Source organism: Neoarius graeffei, chromosome 6 (genome assembly GCF_027579695.1).
Source record: "Neoarius graeffei isolate fNeoGra1 chromosome 6, fNeoGra1.pri, whole genome shotgun sequence".
NCBI lineage: Eukaryota > Metazoa > Chordata > Actinopteri > Siluriformes > Ariidae > Neoarius > Neoarius graeffei.
The window spans coordinates 102,436,642-102,448,677 of record NC_083574.1 but is presented as its reverse complement, the minus strand read 5'-3'; the positions used below and the strand labels follow the sequence as shown (position 1 = coordinate 102,448,677).

Here is a 12,036-nt window from a genome sequence, read left to right as displayed (position 1 = left end):
GATAATGTTCTCTGGAAATATTCCTGAGCCCATTTTGTGATTTCCAATACAGAAGCATGCCTGTATGTGATGCAGTGCCATCTAAGGGCCCGAAGATCACGGGCACCCAGTATGGTTTTCCGGCCTTGACCCTTACGCACAGAGATTCTTCCAGATTCTCTGAATCTTTTGATGATATTATGCACTGTAGATGATGATATGTTCAAACTCTTTGCAATTTAACACTGTCGAACTCCTTTCTGATATTGCTCCACTATTTGTCAGTGCACAATTAGGGGGATTGGTGATCCTCTTCCTATCTTTACTTCTGAGAGCCGCTGCCACTCCAAGATGCTCTTTTTATAGCCAGTCATGTTAATGACCTATTGTCAATTGACCTAATGAGTTGCAATTTGGTCCTCCAGCTGTTCCTTTTTTGTACCTTTAACTTTTCCAGCCTCTTATTGCCCCTGTCCCAACTTTTTTGAGATGTGTTGCTGTCATGAAATTTCAAATGAGCCAATATTTGGCATGAAATTTCAAAATGTCTCACTTTCGACATTTGATATGTTGTCTATGTTCTATTGTGAATACAATATCAGTTTTTGAGATTTGTAAATTATTGCATTCCATTTTTATTTACAATTTGTACTTTGTCCCAACTTTTTTGGAATCGGGGTTGTAGTAGTCACAAAATAGGGGGAAAGTGATGGGGGGGGGGGCAAGTGGAAATTTTTTTTAAAAAGTGGAAATAATAAAGGATGCACAAGTGTTAGTAAACTAAAAGCAAATTAAACTAAACTTGTGAAACTTGATTAAAGAATAGGCACAACGCTGCCTGTAACACAGCGCCACCTGCTGTAATAGAAGATAAACACGTGTACATTAACAAAGTGAAAATAAACAGTCTCGCAGTGAATAAGGGAACAAAACTAGGGGACTTGTGTAAAGGCAAATAAAAAAAAAGCGAATGCATCTAGTGCCTAGTGTACAAGGCGACAAAAACTGGGTGAGTATTTTTAAAAAATGTCAAAGTGCAATAAGCTGATTTCCATAATGTTCCTAATTTTACACACACAATAGAAATAGAAGGATCAGACTCACCTTCGTGAGACATGGCCATGCGAGAGTGAAAACAGAAGCTACACTCTGTGTGTGTGTGTGAGAGAGAGAGAGAGAGAGAGAGAGAGAGAGAGAGAGAGATACCATACATGTATGGGTGTGGCCAGCATTCAGCCAATCACCTGCTTCATAAATTGAGCATTCAAATCAGCCATTACATCAGACACTTCTATTATGGGTTTGTTTAAGGTGTGTGTGTGTGTGTGTGTGTGTGTGTGTGTGTTATTTGGAGAGCTCTAACTGATTTAGGAGGAAAAAATCATCATGAACTTTGAACCCACCATCACACAATGGCGATGAGACAGTCTACAGGAGTGAGGTGAGCCGCTTGGCCATGTGGTGCAAGGACAACAGTCTCCGTCTGAACGTGGAGAAGACGAATGAGATTGTTGTGGACTTCAGGAGAGAGCACATCCAGCATGCTCCACTATCTATCGACGGTGCTGCAGTGGAGAGGGTGAGCAGCACCAAGTTTCTGGGTGTGCACATCTCTGAAGACCTGTCCTGGAACAACAACACCGCATCACTGGCCAAAAAAGCCCAACAGCGTCTGTACTTCCTCCGCAAACTGAGGAGAGCAAGAGTCCCAGCCCCCATCATGCACACATTCTACAGAGGCACCATCGAGAACATCCTGACCAGCTGCATCACCGTGTGGTACGGCGCCTGCACCGTGTCCTGCTGCAAGACTCTGCAGCGCATCGTGAGAGCAGCTGAGAGGATCATTGGTGTCTCTCTCCCTTCTCTTATGAATATATATAACTCCCACCTCAGCCGCAAAGCCATCAGGATTGCAGGTGACCCCACCCACCCATCTCACAGCCTCTTCAGCCTGCTGCCGTCGGGGAGGAGACTGCGGAGTCTCCGGGACAAAACCAGCAGGCTCAAGAACAGTTTCTTTCACCAGGTGGTCAGGAGGCTCAACTCCCTCCCTGTTCTGCCCCTCCTCCCCCCTCTGCCCCATGCCACAGATTCTGCTCGCACACACCCCTTCAGCATCTGACGTCATCCTCACAGTTCCCCCCCAACACACACACACACACACACACACATACATACATACATACATCTCATCGTTCATTAACACACTGAACTCAGGTACCGCACATCTCACTTTACCTCGCTCATTTGCACTATTCCGCACTACCTCACCTTAACATCTGCTAGTTTGTTTATTCTGCTTATTTCATGTTTCATGTTTACCTGCTATACCTCAAGTGCCCTTGACTGTTTGGTTATTTGAACCAATTTATGTGTGTGTGTGTGTGTGTGTGTTTAGTCTAGTTCATATCTAGGGTGTTTATACCGTTTATATTGTCTGTTTGAGTGTTTAGTCTATGTCTAGTTCCTATCTAGAGTGTTTATACTGTTTATATTGTTTGTTTTTTTCAATTATTCTATTTTTATTCTATTTTTATTTATTGCATTTTGCACTAGTTTGCACCGTGGGTCAGAGAGGACTGATATTTCATCTGTGCTGTATGTCGAGCATGTATAGCATATTTGACAATAAAGTTGACTTGACTTGACTTGACACAGAGAAAGAGAAGAACACAAAAAAGAGAAAAAGAAGGAAAAGAGGAAATAATGCAAAAGAGAATGAAGAAGGTTAAATCCCCTTAAAAAACTAATGTTAATGGCGCTAAAACAGCCACTCTCAAATGGTGCGGTTGGAGTGTTGTTCGTGGACTCAACTCAGACTTGACTCTAAAATTTTTTTAATGACTTGGACTTGACTCGGCTTTGAACATTGGGGACTCAAGACCGGACTTGGACTCGAGGTTTAATGACTTGACTACAACACTGATCTTCATAAAGGTGACATGGGGGAACCCCACGGACTCTGGGGCTTGTGCACCTGTTGGAGTGATGAGGTGCAGGAGCGCCTGGCGGTCCTCTTGCTGGGCTTGCAGCAGGGCCTCGACACACCACTCCTGCTCAGTCCACATTGTGACCAGCACCTGGTGCTGGTTTTGTTGGGCAGTGGCGAGAGCATGGACCAGCTCTTTAAACAGGGAGGACTCCATATAATAAAAAGAAAATTACACATTCGCTTGGATATGAAGTGATCATCTCATGTTGAAAAATATTTCCATCACTTGCAGATAAACTTCATATTATTGTGCCACCATGGAATATCAAATTATATAATTTTTTTTCATACACACAAGCATTAATAAAATCAATAATTTTGCAGATAAGTGTATATTCTAAAGAAAATAGTAATTGTGATGTTCTACTTTAACATACTGAGGTGAATTATTGAATCGTCCTGAGACATTTTTAAAAAAGGAAAATGAGCATTTCCACATTTTTCATTGAAGGATTAAAACCCCCCCGAAAATAAACTCCTTTATAATGACAGACAATATCCATACAAGACATGTTTGAGTTTTCACTGTTCATATTTGTACCTGTATACTGTGTACAGATTTTATTTTAAAGGAAGAAGTGTCCTTGGGCACTGACATCTTACTCTCCGAGGTACAAATATCATGCTCTGAGTACAAATTACATGAGAGAATCCAAGATTGTGATGTCACTTACATGCTGCATGACTTACTGAGACTGAGATCTAGTGAATACATCACTTTTAAACTGTTATAAACAACCCTGAAGATGCCGAGTGTCAATTGTGTAAAAATCAGCCCACTCATGGATCACTGTATGTGACATGCATAGGCATAGAGTATGGATACATAAAGAAACCCATTGAGTTTGTTTTCTGATGGTTTCGGTCCTGTACGTGCCTCCATCATGCCAGTGTTAAAGTAATGACCAGTCATACACACCGCCGAGTGGCCAGTGTTATAGTAATGACCAGTCATACACACCGCCTAGTGGCCAGTGTTATAGTAATGGCCAGTCATACACACCGCCTAGTGGCCAGTGTTATAGTAATGACCAGTCATACACACAGCCTAGTGGCCAGTGTTATAGTAATGACCAGTCATACACACCGCCTAGTGGCCAGTGTTATTGTAATGACCAGTCATACACACCGCCTAGTGGCCAGTGTTATAGTAATGACCAGTCATACACACAGCCTAGTGGCCAGTGTTATAGTAATGACCAGTCATACACACAGCCTAGTGGCCAGTGTTATAGTAATGACCAGTCATACACACCGCCTAGTGGCCAGTGTTATAGTAATGGCCAGTCATACACACCGCCTAGTGGCCAGTGTTATAGTAATGACCAGTCATACACACCGCCTAGTGGCCAGTGTTATAGTAATGACCAGTCATACACACCGCCTAGTGGCCAGTGTTATTGTAATGACCAGTCATACACACCGCCTAGTGGGCAGTGTTAGTAATTGCCAGTCATACACACCGCCTAGTGGCCAGTGTTAGTAATTACCAGTCACACACACTGCCTAGTGGCCAGTGTTAGGAAATAACTGTCGTACTCACCACCTATGGTGGTGTAGTGGTTAGTGCTGTCGCCTCACAGCAAGAAGGTCCGGGTTCGAGCCCCGTGGCCGGCGAGGGCCTTTCTCTGTGGAGTTTGCATGTTCTCCCCGTGTCCGCGTGGGTTTCCTCCGGGTGCTCTGGTTTCCCCCACAGTCCAAAGACATGCAGGTTAGGTTAACTGGTGACTCTAAATCAGGGGTGTCAAACCTGATCCATAAAGGGCCGTGTGGCTGCAGGTTTTCATTCCAGCCATGCAGCAGCACACCTGACTTGGCTCATTCAATCAACTGAACTGTCTTCACACAGTCAAATACTTGCAGCCACACCCACCCTTGATTAAAGGGTGGGTGTGTCAGTTGATTGAATAAGCCAAATCAGGGTGCTGCTGCATGGCTGGAATGAAAACCTGCAGCCACACGGCCCTTTATGGATCAGGTTTGACACCCCTGCTCTAAATTGACCGTAGGTGTGAACGTGAGTGTGAATGGTTGTCTGTGTCTATGTGTCAGCCCTGTGATGAGCTGGCGACTTGTCCAGGGTGTACCCCGCCTTTCGCCCGTAGTCAGCTGGGATAGGCTCCAGCTTGCCTGCGACCCTGTAGAACAGGATAAAGCGGCTAGAGATAATGAGATGAGATAATGAGATTAGACACACCACCAAGTGGCCAGTGTTAGTAATTACCAGTCACACACACCGCCTAGTGGCCAGTGTTAGCCAGTAAAGAAATAAAACAAAAGAGGCTGGCTATGATATAAGAAAATTCTACAACCCAGAAACAGACGGGAGCTCCGCTTTTAGGCAGTGCCTAAATCTATATATTAATCACTGAACAAAGCGATTTTTTTAGATGGCAATAATTGTGTTGCAATGGCAACGGGATTGAGTCCTCATATCTGTGTCAGTACTGCATGTGCTTTATCTAGCCGAGTGAAATTTAAACTTCATCAAAGTGGAGTCTTTTGATTTAAGGATTTTGTTGCCAGTAAAAATCACATGGTTCCATTGAATTTCTGAATAGATTTCTAGAATTAGAAGCCTTTATTTGTTACATATACATTACAGCACAGTGAAGTTCTTTCTCTGTACTTAACCCATCTGAAGCAGTGAAAACATACGCATGTGCGCGCGCACGCACACACACACACACAGAGCACAGTAGCACCCAGCGATTTTTCTTTTTGAGAATTAGAAGCCTTTATTTGATGGCTCTTTGTAATGAAGATTAACAGCATTCTCATGTACCATGAATGTTATGACCAGATACCCAGTTCCAGTGCAAGTGGTTGCATCCAGGTAAGCCTATTTTTAGCAATATCATCACTGTTAAAATTGATAAATTGTCTTTTATTTTTTAATTTAAATGTGCAGAGGGCACATCAGGGCACTTGCCGTAATCAGGAAACAGTGTTTATTTTTGGGTTTTGTTTTACTTTAAGGAAAGAAGGGGAAGCCTGCAGCACAGCTCTGGGGGGGGGTGTGCTGACATGCCAAGATGGGTTAAATGCAGAGAAAGAATTTTACTGCTCGAAAGTACATGTCACAAATAAAGGCTTAGCCCCCCCCCCCCCCCCCCCCCCCCACACACACACACACACACACACACTCACACAAACAGCATTCCAGGTGACTACTTCATGAAGCTGGTTAAGATAATGCCAGTAGTGTACAAAGCATCATCAAGGCAAACACTGGCTCTTTGAAGAATCTAAAATATCAAACATTTTTGTTTTTTTCTCCACACTTTTTTGTTTCCCACATTCCATATGTGTTCCAGATGTTATTTCACAGTTTGGTTGTCTTCAGTGTTGTTTTTAATATATTGTTAGAATTAGAAATGGCATGTTTCTCAGTGTGTCCAACAGCTTCTTAAATCTATATTGCTTCTTTTGATGTTCACCCTTTTTATTCTCTATCCTCTGTGACAATATTTTACAGACTTTCAGACTGCAGTATAACAGAGGAAGGATACGCTGCTCTGGCTGAAGTTCTGAAATCATCCCACCTGATAGAGCTGGATCTCAGAGGGAACGACCCTGGAGCATCAGGAGTGAAGCTGCTCACTGATTTACTCCAGGATCCAGACTATAAACTAACAACACTGAGGTGATTCTTCTATAAACTAACACAATTATATAAATATTAAACATAAAGTAATGCTGTACAAATAACTTTGATAGGGTTTGGTTTTTTTAATGGATAAAGTTGATAATTGACTGTAATTTATGGTTTATTCAACTGGTCCTATTTTTTTCCAGTGTGTTACCGACATTGGGCACTATCATTTAAGAGAAGTAATCAGGAAATAAGCAAAAGCAGCCACACTGTTCTGGTTAATGTGGGTCTATTATTCTGGAAACACCAAGTACAAAAACATTTTACTTTTTGCAGTTTGTTGAAACGTCCTGCTGCACAAGAGGCCTGTACTTGGCTAAATTCAGTTTTAGATGAAAACCCTTTACTCCTAAAAGAGCTGGATCTGAGCATGAAGGAACCAGGAGACTCAGGGGTGAAGAAGCTCTCAGCTCTACTGGAAGATTCTCACTGTAAATTTCAGACAATTCGGTAAGTATTTTTATTTATGCATCACTGTCAGCTGAGTTTTACTCACAGAATGTTTTCTAGTGGGACCTGCCATTAAAGGACCCATGGCATGGTGGTTTGTTGATGCTTTAAATGGGCTCATGGAGGCTTCCGGATGTTATATCCGCAGCTTTTCTCGAAATGAACCCTCAGCAGGTAGATATAGCCTCCTGGGAGAAAGCCCCATTTCAGCCCTTTTCCCAGTGCATCGTTTTGCTAATGAGAAGCATGGAGGCGGGCCATGGGGGGAGGGGGCGGGGCTTGACCAAGCTGTGGGCATGCTACCTGGCTAACTGCAGGAAGCGGTTAGCTGCACAGCTAATGCAGCCATTGCTAGGCTAACGCACCGATTTTAAAACACGGCAAAACGACTTAACAGTTATACACTTACCGTACTTGTTCGGTGTTTGTGGCTGATGCGGCAGGGATGCAGCGCAATTTCCATGTTTCGCTCACATAGGTGGTGTAAAGTTATCCTACCTCTTCAATTTGTCCTACAGTACTAAGCCTACTGCGCACACGCGAAGCCTACTGCGCATGCGCGAAGCCTACGCGCAAAGCCTACTGCGCATGCGCAGAACACATGACATCATTACAATTAGCAAGTTCTCATACAGACCGTTTTATTATACAAAACAAGTCATTACAAATTATTTGACTCGGCCAAAGACTCGACCAATACGCACAAAACAAAAATCGGCACATGCGTGAAATACTCACCGATTTTCTATCAGCCCAGCTGATCAGTAGGACAAAACTACTGTTGAATTTTCCTACCCTCCTGGATTTCACGCATGCGCAGTAGGCTTGGTAGGACGGGCAATCCATACAGTGGGTGGGTATCCAGAGGGGGGGGGGGGCGTGGGGATCATCTCCCTTGCTGACGTAGTAAAGGGAAGAGCCTATCAACGCGCCATTTTGACGCGCCATTCTCAAATGTTGGGCATAGTTTGGTTTACACATTATGAAATTTCTAGCCACTGGGGTGACTTAAGAAGGTCAGAGGAACTCATTTTAACGTTAAAAAACCTCAGAAAGTGAAAATTTCATGCCATGGGACCTTTAAGGATGACCCAAGTATGCACAAATGTATTTTTAATTATAGATTTTTTTTGTTTTCTATAAGTGCTGACATAACATAACATATCCTGTGCTTCTCCAAAGAAACCTCATAGTCCTTCTAGAAACACTTGGGTTCTGTTCCATCACTGGAAAGTGTTAAGCTCCTGAAACTAGAAAGGAACAGAAGAGTAGAAATGAAAGAAAAGAAAAAAAAGAAAGCACAACTTTATTCATCACACACTTGTGAAATTTCTTCTCTGCATTTAACCCATCTGAAGCAATGAGCACACACACATACCCAGCACCCAGCTGGGAGTTAGGTGCATCGCTCAAGGGCACCTCAGCCGAAGGCCGTCCCATATTAACCTAACCTGCATGTCTTTGGATTGTGGGGGAAACCGGAGTACCCGGAGGAAACCCACGCAGACACGGGGAGAACATGCAAACTCCACACAGAAAGGCCCTTGCCGGCTGCTGGGTTCGAACCCAGAACCTTCTTGCTGTAAGGCGATAGTGCTAACCACTACACCACCGTGCCGCCCGGTGAAATGATCAACAAGTTTGACATTTTCAATTAAATCACTTGATTTAACCACTGAGACATAACAGACAAGACAAATTAAAAGAGGAATAAATGAATAGAATGATGTTAAAAATAACATCTAATAACCCCTTATGACCCAGATGAACCCAGAATATGGACTTCAGTGCACATGAAAATAAAATGACTTGTGTTTTCCATAATATCTGCACAATGAAGTATTGAGTATAAAGCTCTTTCTACATCATATTTCATATCTAGGCTGAATAAAAGTAATCTGACTGTGGAGAGCTGTTCAGCTTTAGCCAGTGTTCTCAAATTAAAGTCCTGCAGTGTGAGAGAGCTGGACCTGAGCAACAACAGTCTGCAGGATCCAGGAGTCACTCAGCTTTCTGCTGGACTGAAACACCGCCACTGTAAACTGGAGATTCTGAGGTCAGTTCATTTAGGTTATGAATATTTAGTCACGCCAGATTAAAAAAAAAATGTAAAATGTGGGTGAATTTTGGTATAAAACACAATTATTGTTCTGAATGTGTCAGTTTATTGTTGCTCTTCCTTCCTCTGGTTTCATCTTTAGGTTTAATGCATGTGCTATAACTGATGGAAGAGGTTCAGCTCTCGCTGAAGTTTTGAGCTCTGAATATTCCCAGCTGAGAGAGCTGGACCTGAGCAACAACAGTCTGCAGGATCCAGGAGTTACTCAGCTTTCTGCTGGACTGAAGAATCCACAGTCTCCACTCAGAACACTGAGGTGAAGGAACATCTGAAATGATGTTTAATCCTTCTGTGAAGCATCAATTCAGTATTTTAATCTCTGAGTTTAAATGACTGCAGAATTATGTGTCATTAAAAAAGTAGAACTAGAACGAGAACACAATATAATAAACAGCTTGCTTTCATAAAAAATAGATTATTAGATTTACTATTTTAAACTAAAAAGTGTTTGTGTAAAAGTTCTATTCCAATGTAAACGTCTAATTGCTGTAATTCTAAGGTAACTGTTAAAGAAAAGAATGAAAATATTGCGTTCTTATTGAACAACTGAGATGCGATCTGTTCATTGTGCTCCTTCTTTCCTTCTGCAGACTGTGTAACTGCAGTGTAGCAGCTGAAGGCTGTGCTGCTTTGGCTGCAGTTCTGGAAGAAAATCCCTCACAGCTCAGAGACCTGGATCTGAGCGGGAATAAAGCAGGAGACTCAGGAATAAAGCAGATCTCGAACCTCCTACGGAATTCACACTGCCTCCTGGAAACACTCAAGTATGTCAATGTCATTTCTTAAAAACATGACAAAGTGTCATGAAATGCTTTTATCCTTCAACACTATTTCTTTTACTTTTGAAGTCGTGCTCAGTCAAGCACTGAATTATTATAATATCAGATTTTAATGACAACCCAGTAATTTGTACATGATCCATTCAGTGACCATCTAGAGTTAATAAATTAACAAGAAAAAAGATTAAATCCTCAATTTGTATACAATATCACATCTTCATTCATTTATTTTGTATATAAAATAAGACCGTTGTTTTCTCTTCCTTGTTGTCTCTCTGTATCCAGGGTAAATAAGAGCAGGGTGAGAAATGAAGGCTGTACTGCTCTGGCATCAGCTCTGTGTTTAAAGCCGTCACACCTGAAATAATAAGAAAAAGAATGAGTTATTATTATTAATAATCTCCTGCCACCAGCAGCTGGATTAAAGTTTATACTGAAACTATAATTATTACTAAAAGTAACAGAAAACCTTCTAGAAATGTTAAACACTGGTCACAAACCACCAGTTGATCTGCAGATAATAAAATCCTCCAGGTTGAAGAAGTTACAGTAACAGAGTAATGTACAGTACGGACCTGTCAGATTATTTCATGACTACAGTGAGAACTGCACTTACCACCGTCAAGAATTCTTAAACACACAAGACACACAGTGAGATATCGTCATACGATACCCAGACATGATCAGAGCAACAAGCAGAGACAGATCCAGAAGAGCAGAACAGGAGCCTGATAGGAAGCTTCACACTCTTTAAGTAAAGTCAGTTAAGATGAGGAAGGAAAAGCACAATGAAATTAATCTGCTCCCCCTGCAGGTTGTGTCAGTGCCGTCTCTCTGAGGAAGATTGTGGTGCTGTTGTATCGGCTCTGAGAACAAACCCCTCACACCTCAAGGAGCTGGACCTGAGTGAGAACACAATTGGAGACTCAGGAGTGAAGGAGCTCTCTGATCTACTGCACAACTCAAACTGCACTCTGGAGAAACTGAAGTAAATTATTTTTAGTCTGAGAAAAAATAAAAAAATAATAATAAAAATGTTGAAAAAATGAATTTAAAAAATGAGAAAAATAACGGATAGATTTTGAATTTTGTTGACAAACTGATGAAGTGGCATCATTTTACTCTGTGAATAAGGAAAGAAATTAAGAGTTCATCAAACTCATTTAGTTATAAAAAGGGAACCCTTGTAGTATGTAGACTGAGTGGATCTCAGCGTGGACATGTCCCAAATCACACTGCGTAGTTCTCATTGGTCTGGGTCACTAGACAGGTTCTTCAGAGCAGTGGTTCTCAATCTTAGAGCCCTCCTCCCCCGTCCTGAATTTCTTCTATCTATCGTTGTTCCAAACACACCTGAGTGTTAGTGTGATTAGCATGCTCTTGATTAGAATCAGGCGTGTTCAGTTAAACAAAAGTGCTGAGGAGTTGAGTCAGGTAGGTGGAGCAGGAGAAGATGGAAAACATGCAGAGCAGCGGGGCTCAGGAGCAGGACCGAGAATCGGCACTTTAGAACGAATGAGACAGACACGTCTGGGAGAGAACACACACAGAGTGGAAACGAGAAGTTACTGATTCAGTTTTTCCCACAGACAAAAGCGGCCGTATTTGGGCAGGTGTGTGTGGGTGAGAGAGACGACACAGAGGACGTCTGATTATAGCTTTATACAATTACACTGACAAATCTGCTATAGAAGGTTAAATATAATTAATGATTAGATTAATCAAACAGGACGATTAATTACAGGTCAGAACTTAACAATAACATTTATCAGTGTGTGACATGGCGTGTGTGTGAAAATAAACATTCCTGACACCAAGCCATTCTGTAACTGCGGAATATTTCTCACTGTGCAATATACGACTCTCACTTCCTCTTTCTACAGCCACAAATCTGTGCCGCACTCATCAAGGGCCCTTATTACACAGGGCAATTAGTTAACACCAGCGAGTCATCGGTTCACACGGGAGGTAGGTCAAGTCAAGTCAAGTTTATTTGTATAGCGCTTTTAACAATAAACATTGTCACAAAGCAGCTTTACAGAATTTGAACAACTAAAAC

At 42.1% G+C, this 12,036-nt stretch overlaps 1 protein-coding gene across 1 annotated transcript in view; it reads left to right on the top strand.

Moving 5' to 3' along the window:
* The window catches only part of LOC132888477 (NACHT, LRR and PYD domains-containing protein 3-like), a 345,899-nt gene that overhangs the window by 313,001 nt on the left and 20,862 nt on the right, over positions 1-12,036 (top strand). Inside the window, exons 15-20 of the mRNA XM_060924523.1 lie at positions 6,453-6,620; positions 6,906-7,079; positions 8,962-9,135; positions 9,281-9,454; positions 9,789-9,962; positions 10,792-10,965. Of these exons, the coding sequence (XP_060780506.1) occupies positions 6,453-6,620; positions 6,906-7,079; positions 8,962-9,135; positions 9,281-9,454; positions 9,789-9,962; positions 10,792-10,965 (1,038 nt within the window). The remainder of the gene's footprint in view (positions 1-6,452; positions 6,621-6,905; positions 7,080-8,961; positions 9,136-9,280; positions 9,455-9,788; positions 9,963-10,791; positions 10,966-12,036) is intronic.